At 39.0% G+C, this 13,923-nt stretch overlaps 1 protein-coding gene across 1 annotated transcript in view; it reads left to right on the top strand.

Annotated features, from left to right (window-relative positions):
- Nucleotides 1-13,180, top strand: part of GRK4 (G protein-coupled receptor kinase 4) — a 178,461-nt gene extending 165,281 nt beyond the window's left edge. Inside the window, exons 14-16 of the mRNA XM_044682299.1 lie at nucleotides 8,372-8,509; nucleotides 10,930-11,058; nucleotides 11,970-13,180. Coding sequence (XP_044538234.1) covers nucleotides 8,372-8,509; nucleotides 10,930-11,058; nucleotides 11,970-12,023 — 321 coding nt within the window. The 3' untranslated portion in view covers nucleotides 12,024-13,180. The remainder of the gene's footprint in view (nucleotides 1-8,371; nucleotides 8,510-10,929; nucleotides 11,059-11,969) is intronic.
- The last annotated feature ends 743 nt before the right edge of the window (nucleotides 13,181-13,923 follow it).

Genomic DNA, 13,923 nt, shown 5'->3' with positions numbered 1-13,923 from the left:
TTTTTTCATTTGTGAAATGAGATTGAACTGAATGATCTCTAAAGTTTCTTCTAGCTCTAAATCTATGATCACAGAAGCTTATTGGAAGAAGACAACTCCTATTGCCATGATAAAGAAGGTGGGAAGACTTATGTGTAGCTTGGGAAGGCAGCAGCTGGTGCCCATCTCCCTAACGAGGGCACTGATCTCCCTTTTATTCCTAGACAGTACCCAAAAGCAGGAAGACCCAGACCTACTGGATTGATAGTCTCACCTGTTATACTGCAGTATAAGGGGCTCTTCTGTCTCTTTCTCCTCAATGAAATAAGGAACAGAGTGGGGCTAGTAGGGAGCATCCCCCCAGTTCTGCTTACCTGCAGCAGCAGCCAAGCATCAAAAGCCACACTCATCCCTGAGCATTTCCTCCTTCCTGCAAGTTACACAGGGTTGTCTTCTGATTCTGTTTCTCACAAGTCCCAAAGCAGTGTTCAAAAGATGTCACCAAACTGATGAGCTCTCTGACAAAAAGAAAAGGTTATAGCTCTCTGGCAAAACAATGTAATTCCAGAACATCTGATTACCTGGGCAGCTTTTGCTGTGTCAGATTTTGTTGTTTTCTTTTCTTTCTTTTTTCTTTTTTTTTTTCATTAACAAAATCTTCCCCTCCTACTCTAATTCTCCCCATTGAGAAAGCAAGGAAAACAAAGTGCCTATTACAAATTTGTAGAGTCAAGCAAAACAAATTCCTCCAATTGGCCACATCCCCAAAAAATCTATATTTCTGAGTCTATTACCTCTCTATTAGGAGGTGGTTTGGTTTGTTTCGTCATGAGTCCTCTGGAATTGTGGTTGGTCATTACAATGAGCAGTTGATAAGTCTTGCAAAATTGTTCATCTTTACATTACTGTTGATACTAAGTTTTTAAAAATATTATTGATGTTTTGTTTTTATGTTACAAATATTTGCAGCATATTCCTACTTCATGAGAAGACTCTTGTAATAAAGTAAAACTAGCAATACAATGATCTCATCTACAAGTGCTATTATATAAATTATTCTCCTGGTTCTACTTCTTGCACTCTGCATTATTCCATATAAGTGTTCCCAGGTTTCTCTGTATTTTGCACATATGGTCCTTTTCCTTTGATATCTTTTGGAATTAGACCTAAATCATGGCCTCTTCATCTTTCATCCTTCTTAACCTATGCAGCATTTGATGCTGTTGGCCATCTCTCTTTGTGGATGCTCTCACCTGCCTGCAGTTCTTGGTACTGTTTTTTCGTAGTTTGCCTCCTGCCTCCTTCTCAATTTTCCTTTGCTGACCCTAATACTGCCCCATATGTGTTTATGTTCCAGGGCTCCATCCTGGACCTCTTCTCTCTCTACTCTTAACCTGAGTGATTTCATTAGCATTCATAGGTTCATATTTGTGAAACAAAAGCACTACTTTTTAATCCAGAGGATTCCTTCTTAGGTGGCCAAGTCTAATGGTGTCATTTCTCCCTTTTAAGATCTTTGGCTCAGGATTACCTCTAGGATAAAATATAATCTTCTGCTGTTCACTGAACCCCTTGGTGGCTATGCGCTCCAGCTGCATTTCTTGTTTGTTTTCCCTATAGACAGCTTTCCACCTCCTGAGTCATTGCATGGATCTCCCCAATACCGCAATGCCCCACAGCCTCCCTTCTCACTGCCACACAGCCTTCCTTCTCACTGCCACCTTCTCTTGATGATTTCAGTTACTTGTACTGATGATTCCCAAATCTAGATAACAAATCCTAACCTCCCAAATTCTAGGCCTTACCAAATGTCCTCTCTATCCAAGTGCTCTGGACATTTCTTGTCCAGAATTTGTTATCTTCCTCCATAAACCTGATCTTCCTCTACCCTTGCCCATTTCTATTAGAGAGGTGCAGGTAGTGCCACCATCTTAGTAGACATCTGTGTTCATAACCTTAGGGTCATCCTTGATCCTTCCATCTCTCTCACCCACAGCATGCAGCTAGTTGCCAAGTCTTACTCTACCTTCATACCATCTCTTACTTCTGCTACCCCTTTCTCTCCATGTATATATCCACTACCCTGGTGAGACCTCCCTTACCTCTTGTTTTGATCATTATAAAAACTTTTAACTGATCTGTCTCCAGGATCTTGCTGCACCAATCCCATACCCTATACATCTACAAGCATCATCTTGCTAAGGCATAGGTCTGACTATGTCATTGCTTTGCTCAAAAGCCTTCAGCGACTCCTCATTTCCTTTAGAATAAAATCACCCAAACTTAAATCCTTCCTTCATTGTGTTCTAGCCCAACAGGACTACTAATTGTTTTTCAGCCTCACAATGCCATCTGCTGACTCAAGGACATTTTCAGAAGCCATTGTACCCATGCTGGAAATATGCTCCCTCCTGATTGATCTTGCCTTTCAGAGACCTTTATGAGACCTCTTCATCTTTTTACAAACCTAGAAATCTTGCTCCTGGTAAAAGACGAAACATCTTTGGTCACCCTTCACAATAGAAGATGCACGTTCTTCCCCCATCTCCGGCCTGAGACACAAATACACACACACTCACTCATTCCCTCTGTAGGAACCATATTTCTACCTCTCCACTACCACTTTAATGTCTTTCCTTTAAAAATATGCAAAGATTTCCTGCCTTCAAGGGGCTTTTATTGATGAGAGATGGCCAGAAGGGAAACAACACATACAAATAAATAGAAACAAAATAATTACCATAAGAAGAGGATGCTGAACAGAGGAAGGATGGTCAGGATGTGCCTTGTATATAAAGAGGTCTGTGAAAGTGCTAAGCTTGTAAAGATGTTGTGAATTCTGTGAAGTGGAGGTGAGAAGAAAGAGCCATCCAGACTGAAAAGCGGACTTGCCCTGAGGCACAACCCAGGAGATGGAATAGTGTGTCTGTAGAAGGGCAAGTGTGTCAGTTTGTCTAGAAAGTGAAGTGTGTGAAAGGAAATAGCGTGCAGTAAGCCTGGGAAGAGACACTGGGGCCAGATTGCGGGCAGGTTTAAATTCTAAACAGAAGAGTTTATGTGTTATCCTAGAGGTCAGGGGCAGCTTCCTGTGTAAGGGGATGACACAGTTAGATCCTCTATTAGGAATTCAGCTGGCAGCTGTGAGAGGGGAGAAAAGCTAGCTGTGGCCATGCAAGTGTAGAGAGGGATCAGAGGGAAGATTTATCATAGAAGCAGAACCAACGAAACTTGAGTTGGCAATGGATTGGTGAAGGAAGAGAGTTATGGGTGACAACAAGGCTCCACATCGAAATGAGAAGACATATTTAAACTTGAAAAAAGAAGACTGGGGAGCATAGTAGCTGAATTCAAGTATTTTGAGGGCAAAGATAGAGTGGGGAGGGATTGGACTTGGTTTGGGTTTTTTTGGCTTCCGCAGCAAAACCAGGAATAATGGGTCGAAGTTTCAAAGAGGCCAATTTAAGATAGATATTGGGGGAAATTCTTAATAATGAACTGTCCAAAAGTCAAATGGATTGTCTCAAATAATGGTGGGTTTCCCCTCCTTGGAGGTCTTCTGGCAGAGGCTAGATGACCAACCATTTGTGGGGTGTTATTAATAATAGGTTTTCTTTTTCTGTATAGATTCAACTGGATGATGCTTAAGGTCTCTTTCCACTTTCAAGCTTTAATTCTGTGGAAGAATGGTTATGCCATCAACAGAAATAATAAACTTAGGAAAAAGAGAGTTTGTTTAGGCAAATTTGCTGAGTTCTCTTTAGGACATATTGAATTTCAAGATGCCTGAGAGGCCAGTAGTAATGCAGGCCTGGCACTCAAGAGCTTGGAGCTGGTCATCCAGGTCTTTGAGTTGTACATATACTTCTGTGTCTTGTATTATGTTTGTCTTGTAATTATTATGTGAACCCTTAAGGGCAGGGGCAACTTCATTTTTATCTTTGCATCTAAAGGGCATAGAGCTCTATCTATATGCTGAAAGAATCACAGCCTTCTCTCATGTATCATGAGCATCAGTGGAATTTTTTCAGAATCTCACTTTACTATTAACAGTTTCCTTTTTTAAAATATAATTAATATGCAATAGAGAATGAAAAAACACATATTTGTTGAATTTGTGTCTGAATTCAGGCTCTATTTTGAGGTTATAAGAGGCATATTTCTGCCATGGAGGACATCTGTTTCAGTGGCTCTGGATATTTCTTGATTCTGATTTCCTGGGTTCATTTTCCATGCCACTTAAACCCAGAAGCATTGACAAAATTATGCAATGTCTTTTCCCCCAACATGACCTTCAGATTATTTATTTGTAAAATAAATGATGAGATCATCTTTCTTAAGAGTCTTCCAAGTTTATTCAATTCAACAAACATATATTAGTGACGCTGTCAATAGAGCACTGGACCTAGACTCAGGAAGACCTGCGTTCAAATCCAGGCTCTGCCATTAGCTTGTGATGCTGGACTTGTGACTTGACCTCTGTTTCTGCTTGCCTCACTTTCCTTCACTGTAAAAATCCAGATAATAATAGCACCAATTTTGCAAGGGGTGTTGTGTGTATCAAGTGAAATCATATCTGTAAAAGTGCTTAACACAGTGCCTGACACACAGTAAGCACTTTGATAACACTTTTTTCCCTTTTTTCCTTCCTTTCCCTACATGAAAGGCACTATGCCAGTTGCTTGAGATATACAACCCAAAAATGCTCATTTAACATGAGAAAGGAGTGTACACACTGTTACAAAGGAGAGTGAAGCAAGTGAAAAAGAAAGGTCTAGCTAAAGTGTTTTGGGAAATTTGAAGAGAAAGAGATGACTTGAAGCTGGCAAAAGCTGGAAATGCTTCCTGAAGGAGCTGGAATCTGACCTGGGCCCTGAAAGGGCAGATAGAGATGGGATTAGGTGGTAGATATTGTTGTTGTTAGACAGGATGATGTTCCTGGATAAATGGTGGTCCAGCTTGACATGAAACAAAGACCAGTAGGGTCTAGCTGTAGACAGCTTTGAAAAACCATTTATATTTTATTCAAGAGGCTGTAGATAAGAGACTTAACAAATGTTTTCTTGTGAAAGAATGATGTGATCAGAGTGGCACATAGATAACAGAGACACACTGTGAAGGATGGATTGAAAGGGAATAAGATGAAGCAAGAAATGTGTTAGAAAGCTAGTTAGTCATCTAAGCAAGAAGGAGGGAGAGCCTCATCTAAATAATAATACTATTACATACATGCAAAATAGTCTGAACAAACTGTTCTTAGAAGAAAAGCAGATGTTTAAATAACCATATACAGAATGTTTTCAGGCCAGTAGTACTAGGATGAACGTAAATTAAGGAACTCTGAGTTTTACTTCACACCCATCAAATTGCTGAAGACAATAAGAACAGAAGGAATCAGTGTTGAAAGACCTGTGGGGAGTCAGGCACTCTAATGATTCTGTTGGTAGAACTGTGATTTCATTCAACTTTTTCTGGAAAGCAATTTTGAATCATGAGAAATTCCTCAATTTTTTATACCCCTTGATCTAGAAATACTGGGAACTTTCATATGAATGAATGGGCAGGAAAGCATTTACTAAGCACTTACTCTGCACCGGGCACTATGCTAAATGCTAGGAATATAACTAAAGAAACAAAGCAGTCTCTACTCTCAAGAAGCTGACCTTATAATTAGGAAGGGGGGAGGAGAAGGATGACCCCTAGAAGGGCTCAGCTACAGGACTCTTAGAAAGGCCTAGTGGCACCTACTACTTGGCCACAGGGTGAATGGCAAGTTCCAGTGAACCAGAGTACTTGGTGGTAGAGCTCATAGTAAAATCAGGTAATTCAGAGAAGGTGGCAATACCTGGATATTCAACAGATTCCCTGATCTTGAAATGATATATATGCCATATCTTTCTTGGCCATGACCACTGCGAAATGGGTCCAAGGATCAAAGTAGAGCAGCCACCTTTGACCTCCTATGGGGATTGGCACGGTGGGGGTGGGGAAACATTCAGCCAGAAGAGGGAAAGGGAAAGGCACTCTATAAAAGCAAAATGGGAAACATAACTGCCCACATTTGGGGAATGACTAAACAAATTGTGTCATAATAATTTAATAAAATATTATTATGCTATAACAAATAGTGAATGTGAGGAATTTATAGAAATATGGAAAGACATGAGCTGAGTCAGACTGAAAACAAAAATAATATACACAATTACTATAATAGTTTAACTGGAAACCACTCAAAAAGGAAATCAAATGCAGACTAATTTCAAGGTCTAATTTTGGACCCTTCTTTCAGTAAAGGAGTAGAACGTTGCATATGATTTTATCTATGATCATTTCATGGTTTTATTTTGCTGTACTCTTTTACTTTGTTACAGGGGAAGATTCAAAGAATGGGTGGGAAATACCATGGGAAAGGACTATGATGTAAAAATCAAAAGACAACTAAATTTTTTTAAATAAATAGTACAAAAGCATCATGCTGAGAGTAATAGTGGCAACAATATATTAGAATATGGAAAGTGGGGCTTGTATATATTAATACCTAAAGTTATCTATTTTTAACAGTCTGCATGAACAACTGAAGTTTCTTGATATGATATTGTAGTCCAATTCCCAGCGCTACTTTAAAGGGAAGCTTTCACAGTTTTTGGAGACCTATATACCTTGCCCTCAAAATCCTTGCTGTAGGGAGCCAAGCTAGTGGCACCATCATGGACTTCCAAATGGAATAATAAATGTACAAAAGAAAGAGTGATGACATGCATGCATTCTGCAGAAACTTAGAAAGGCAGAATGGTACTCGGGATTTATAAACAGGGCAGATGGCAAGTCCCAAGGGGCTTTTGGGCAGAACCTCAAGGTAGTTAAGGCCTGGTGCCAAAGGGAAGCACTTCTGTTTATGCCATTGTTTCCACTACAAATCTAGCTGATGTGAGTGTCCTCTCATCCAGAAATGGTAATGACCAGCTTGCTTTTTCAAAATTTTCTACTACTTCTGATGACACATCTATTGCTATGTTCACGCTTGGTGCCTTTACTAATGGAATCCAGGCAGCTTTCTGGTGGCTTTACCTCTTGCTGACCATCAGTAGCCAGCCTGTGATGGAAACATCTTATGTTAACCTCTGAGGCATTGCAGTGGACAGCCAAGTCCTCACTTCATTTTGTGGACATTACCATTCCATACTAAATATAACAGTAAGGGAACTGATTCATGTGCCTGATATGATAGATGCTGACCCATGAAGACCTGCATAGGCAGGACTCTATCTCCCATGAGCACTCTTGGAAAGTTTTGCCATCTTTATTTCAATGGGGATTCAGAGGATATTGAAAAAAGAGTAAATGGTATGTGAAAAGACATCTACAGGAGGAGGCATTTCTGGGTGGAATGACCCCTCAAACTCCTGAATTCCTTCCTATTCAGATTGGTTTAAAGGGGGCCCCCTCAACAGTTCCCTGCTGAAGATCAAAAGTCTCAGCCTGATACTGAGGATAATTCCAAAGCTCCTTCTCCTTAGTGGGTAACTGCCACGGAGACACTTTAAGTTTTACCCCAGATGTACTTACTAGAGCTGAAATGTACTAAAAGAAAATAAACCCCAGTTTCTTAACAAAACGACACCAAGTTAGCTTTCTTAAACAACAGTGCCATGACCCTCAAGGTGTGGCTTGCAGACTACTCTTGCTTCATGCCAGAGGAGAAGGTGTTGGTGTGGCCCCTGGGTTCTCTGCTAGTTCAGGGAGAAACAGTCAAAAGTGGAGACGGTGTTTGTCCTGGGGTACTCATAGCTTGAGAGCACTGGTTTGTGTAAAGACCGAGACATAAAATATCATGTTTTAGCCCTTCTTCAGCAAGAACAAGCATGATGGAGATCTTTTTTCCCCAAATTGGACATCACATCTTCTGCCGACTACAGTTCCGCTAACATTGAGAGCTGTACAGAAATGCAGTGGGCCATATAGGCAGGGGGTATGTTCCTTAAGAATAGAATTAAATCACTATCAGGGATATTGGAGAGGGAATTAATGCTAAAAATGGACTTCTGAAATCTTATTTATTGATTCTCTACCCACCCTGTCTGCCTTTCCTCCAACTAAAGAAAAAAGGGGCTTGAGTCTGATGGCCCATAAAGAGCTTTCTATGTGGTGACAAGTGGGTAGGAGATTGAAGAGGAGTATGTGGTCCAGGATCTCATGGAGACTAGAAATGAGGAAAGTGCCAGGATTTCTAACTAGAGAATTGAGTTCTTTGTATTCACTGTGAAAGAGCTCTAGATGAATTGTGTGAAATTTTGCTCTAGCTTTAAAATGCATGTTTTATATTCATAATATATCTGTTCAAAGTTAGCAAGCAATTATGCCAAGGTTAAAGACATTCTTCTCCTTCTACACACAGCCACGCGCAGTATATTGTAAAGATGTTTTGGATATCGAGCAATTCTCTACAGTAAAAGGAGTGAACCTGGATACCACAGATGATGATTTCTATTCCAAATTTGTTACAGGTTGTGTCTCCATCCCCTGGCAAAATGAGGTACTGTACCCTTAAGTACGGTCAGTTTAATGGCTATAAATGAAGGGGAAAGGTCCATTTGTCATTCCTCTTCCACAGCTAATATCAGCAGACGGAGAGGCGGGTAGGGACAGAGTATACTAAATCCTTCATCACAAGAGTGCCGCAGTTAGCAATTGACTAGAAACATGAAAGCTTCCTCTACTCTGGTTTGTATAAATTGGAGCAGATGGTGGCCATCTGTTTGCTTAGCTAAGAATGATGGAGAATTGCCCGAAGAACCTGTAGCCTCTCTAAAACTTATAGCTACACTGAAAACCAGGAATCCATATGTTACATCATTGTCTTCTTTGTGTCTTCCTTTCCCTGACCTTCATTTCCTTATTTACAAAGGGAAGAGAGTAGGCAAGATGGCCCTAGTTCCCTTCAAACTCCATCTCTCTAGTCCTCTGTAGTATATGGGGAATGGACCTGTGATTTCTTTGATGCAATCTATAATCCTGTGATTCATGCAGAGCTTTCGGTTAATCAGAGGAGAATACTACATGTACCCTAGAACTATGATACAAAATACAAGTGAATATAAATCCAGAAGAGAGATCTAAAACGCTCTATTTAGTGCCCTGTTAGTGAAGATCATTTCCATTTGGGAGAATCAGGAAAAAGTAGCATTTGTTGTGGCCTTTAAGGATCAGATAAGAGTTTAGCCAGCTGTCAAGATAAAAGGAATAGGGACCAGTATGAACACAGACCCAAAAGTGATTTTGTGGGATGTATATAAGGGGCAGTGAGAAGTGTATTTTGACTAGAGCAAGGATCAGCAACTTTTTTTTTTAAACCCTTACCTTCCACCTTAGACAACACTGTATTGGTTCTAAGGCAGAAGAGCAGTAAGGGCTAGGCAATGGGAGTTAAGTGACTTGTCCAGGGTCACAAAGCTAGGAAGTGTCTGAGGATCCAAGACCTCCTGACTCTCTATCTACTGAGATACCTCACTGTTCCTGCCATGTACTAGTGTTACAGTATACATAACAAGTTTGACCAAGTCATGTAATCTCTAGGTGTCCCAACTTCTTCCTAGGACTATAAATGAGTTGCAAAGTGGTTGAAGACCTCTGATGTTTCCTTAGCAGAAATATCCAAAACCAATGAAATCATAGGTTTGGTCCCAAAAAAAGTCTAAAAAGCTATGTTAGAAGGAACATGTGTCATCTAGGAACAAGTGATGAAAACCCTTAAGAGTTGCTGTATCCTTTCATTAGAGCATTATTACAGTATTTATCATTAGTTAATTGTTATTAAAGAGAGTAGAGAAAGCTTGTCCCTAGGAACAATAGTGTCAAACTCAAATAGAAACCAGGACCACTAATCCTCACAAAAAGATCTCTCCAGACAGCACATTGACTTAGTTTTAAAGTGTACTCTTACCTGTTTTTCATTGTATTCATATTTATTTTGATTTCCCAGTTACATTTTAATCTGGGTCAGACAGGCATGTTCATCACTTCCACCCAACAGAATAAGGATAGCACAGGAAGGAAAGAGGGGAGAAGGGAAGCCTCGCAGGAGAATGTGCTGGGCGTTACTGAATAGGGGCAACAACAAAAGAGAGGGAGGCCAAAGTAGAGTCCTCTCCCTTGAATGTGGAGAGTAGGAGTGTTCTGTGCCTTTTTTTTTTCTTTTTTTTTAACCCTTAACTTCTGTGTATTGGTTCCTTGGTGGAAGAGTGGTAAGGGTGGGCAATGGGGGCCAAGTGACTTGCCCAGGGTCACACAGCTGGGAAGTGTCAGAGACCAGAACTGAACCTAGGACCTCCTGTCTCTAGGCTTAGCTCTCAATCCACTGAGCTACCCAGCTGCCCCCCTGTGCCTTATTTTTAATGCAAAAATATACCCTAGATTATGCCATTGAATTCCATGTGGAGGGAGAGTAGGGCTTGAGAGCAGTAAGCCTCAACTCATTTCCAGGGTATCCGAAGTTTGCCTAGATTGATCAGTACATAGATTTAGACGTATTTGGCCATTTAAGATGACAGAACCACAGTTTACATACCCTTTGGTGGAGCATAACCAATGGAGAGGAGTATTGATAAATAGAGCTGGAAAAGCATGATCAGGGCAAGTGGAAGTGGACCTTAAATACTAAACTAAGAAGTTGGGACTCTATTCATTATGCAATAAGGAATTACTGAAGAGTTTTGGTCAGGGGAGTGGCATGATTACATCTGTGCTTAATATAAATTACTTAAGCAGTGAGACAAAGGATGGATTGGGACAGAGAGACCAGTTAGGGAACAAATATGATGGTCCAGGGGGCAAGTAATGAGAGCCTCACTGGAGGGCCAGAATCATAGTAACTTGGAAATTGGTGTAGCCAGGATTCATTTTTACTTCATGGTTTATTATGGTTATTGTTTCCTGTTCTCTCTCTTTTGGATGCAGATGATTGAAACGGAATGTTTCAAAGACATCAACACATATGAAAATGACAACCTGACATCAGATGGAGATGATAACAAGCAGATTCCCAGACCAAAGAGAGGCTTCTTTCATAGACTCTTCAGAAGAGGGGTAAAAATGAGTTATTTATTATGATCACCTGTTTTCATAACCTGTTAAATCTAAATTTGATTCACACACTTACTTGTAGAAACCAAGGGTCATTATTAATATTCTTATCAGTGTAAGGATTTTTAAGAAGTTGTTGGTCTTAGGAATTTTTGTGAACTTTACTTTTCCATGATTAAAATTCCTATATGCTTGAGCACAAAATGTAAAGGCACCAAATTGTATTTCCCAAGAGAAATTATTATTTATAAACTACTTTTTGGTCTAGTTTGTTCTAAAAAAAATATTTTTCAAAGTTTAAATTAGACCATTCCAATAAGTGTAGTATTTCACACATAAAGAACTGAATGTTTAAAAATTTTTACTATTAAAAAAAGATTATATACTAAAAGGGAATCATTCTTTTTTATTTTAACCAATCAGATGTGTACATTTCACTAACATTTAACTAACTAATAGTAAACAGAGGGGCAGCTAGTTTGCTCAGTGAATTGAGAGTCAGGCCTAGAGGTGAGATGTCCTGGTTTCAAATATGATTTCAGGTACTTCCTCACTTTGTGACTCTGGACAAATCACTTAATTCCAGTTGCCTAGCCCTTACTACTCTTCTGCCTAGTATTGATTCTAAAACAGAAAGTAAGAGTTAAAAAAAAAATAAAGGAAATTTAAAAACATAATGGAGCTGAAAATTTTTCTGTTGTGAACTTTATATGCCCAGTCATTGTGAATAGAATAATAGTACCTACTTCAAAGTAAACAAGGAAAAAATGACTAAAATTTTTCATTTTAAATTTATGAAAATTGTTTCAACTTAAAACTCTTTTGGAAAATTGCTTAATATGCCTTAGAATTTAAGTTCTAGCTAGCTGGCTTTAAAACATGAATTAAAACAGCTGCTCTGTCTTCTTTTGCAGGTCTGTTTTAAATCTGATTACAGTGATAATGAAGAGGAGCCAATGAAACTATAAACCACCGAATAATATCCCAGAGCCAAATGCTAAGAATAAATAAATTCTGGATATTTTATTGTATCTATGAACTGTAATAAAAAAAATTATTATAAATTTTAAAACACACCATATGAGTTTACAGATTTTGTATATTTGTACTCAAATTATGTTCAGATGTATATTTTCACTAAAGCTGTATTGAAGAAAAAGCCTTAAAATTCCATTTTGTTGTAATACATTTACTGTTATGAATTCCAATATGTATAGTAGCTGTCAGCTATGTCTGAGCATATGTGGGGGTGGGGGTGTATGTTAACTGAAGTGACTTGGAAAGGAGCACAATCATGCGGTTAGAGAAAGGGTGTGAGGATCAACTTAAATCCAAAGTTATTATTTATGATTGTTCAGAATCCTTATTGAACTTACAGTAACAGGGAATGGCATTAGCTTCCTTGTTTTGATGTTAAGTGTACTGACTTCTAGGACATGGGGCAGAGATTCAGTCTCCCTCTTCTCAGGCTGCATTCAGAGGTACAAGAAAATCACTTTATAGATATAGAGGGAGAAATAAATGTTGTCCTTTTTACAAATATAGCATACTTCTTTCAAAGGTTTATTTTTATTTTTCCAGCTATGTTCTTGCAAATTCACAGCTACAAATCCCCAGATAGGTATTGTGTCTGTATCGCCTTTCTTATACCAATATCTTTACCTTCACACTCTTGATGTTTGTATGGCTGGTTGTGGCTTTTCTGCTAGACTATATTTATCTGCTTATTGAAAAATAATGTGGTTTCCTGTGACTTTGGAGTCACAGTCTTGGCAGTCATTAAGAGGGTGCTAACCAAGTGCTGAACCATTCAAAAATTTGTTTTATTAAAGTATCCTTGTGGGTACTCTGGTGCCTCTGGATGTTTGGAGCCCCAAAACCAGTTTAATGGCCAAATACAAGGTTCTTAAATGGCAAAGATTTGCTTTTATGTTGTCATAAGTGAAAAATACAAGTGACAAGGAAAGACCCAAAACTGTAGTTTTGAAAAGATATGTTTTAGCAAGTCTATAGGGGAACAAAATCAGTCACTGTAACTGTAAAATAAACATCATATAAAGGTGCTTTGTCTTGCTATGATATTCATTTGGCTAATAGAAAACTCAGATTTTTGCAGAAAGATATGTAATACTCTGATTAATGACATAATTAGATTAAAACTTGAAAAGCTATTGTGCCAGAACCTTTCACAGAATCTTAAGATCTTACTTAAAAGGGCTTTAAAATTTTTCTTGCCTACACTTACTGAAGCATGAATCTCTGCAGCAAGAATCCCAACAATGAGTGTGTAAATCACTGCCTCCAAAGGCAGCTTATTATTCTTTTGCAAAGCTTTAATTATGAATTTTCTTTCTTACATTGATGTGCAGTCTGGCTCCCTGTTATTTCAGCCATTGATCCCAATTCTTTTTTTTTTTTTTTAATTTTTTTTTTAAACCTTTAACTTCTGTGTATTGGCTCCTAGGTGGAAGAGTGGTAAGGGTGGGCAATGAGAGTCAAGTGACTTGCCCAGGGTCACAGCTGGGAAGTGTCTGAGGCCAGATTTGAACCTAGGACCTCCCCATCTCTAAGCCTGACTCTCAATCCACTGAGCTACCCAGCTGCCCCCATAATTCTTTTTTCTGGAGTCAAGGAAAACAAGTTGAATCCTTCCGAGCTCCATTAGAACCCAAAGAATAGCTAATTCATTATTTCTTTCTGGCTATTAATATTTCTACATTACCTCTAACCAAAAATTTCCCCAGCCTGAGATCTATTGAAATGAATAGATTCCACAACCTATCCCAGATCTATCAAGTGGATTCATTCTTTTTTATTCAACAAATATTAGGCACCCGATTTATAAAATGCATCGCATTCTCCCTGTCT

The sequence above is a fragment of the Gracilinanus agilis genome, chromosome 6 (assembly GCF_016433145.1).
Source record: "Gracilinanus agilis isolate LMUSP501 chromosome 6, AgileGrace, whole genome shotgun sequence".
In the NCBI taxonomy this organism is placed as follows: domain Eukaryota; kingdom Metazoa; phylum Chordata; class Mammalia; order Didelphimorphia; family Didelphidae; genus Gracilinanus; species Gracilinanus agilis.
Note: the sequence above shows the minus strand (reverse complement) of the source record. Positions and strands in the feature narration are given on the sequence as shown.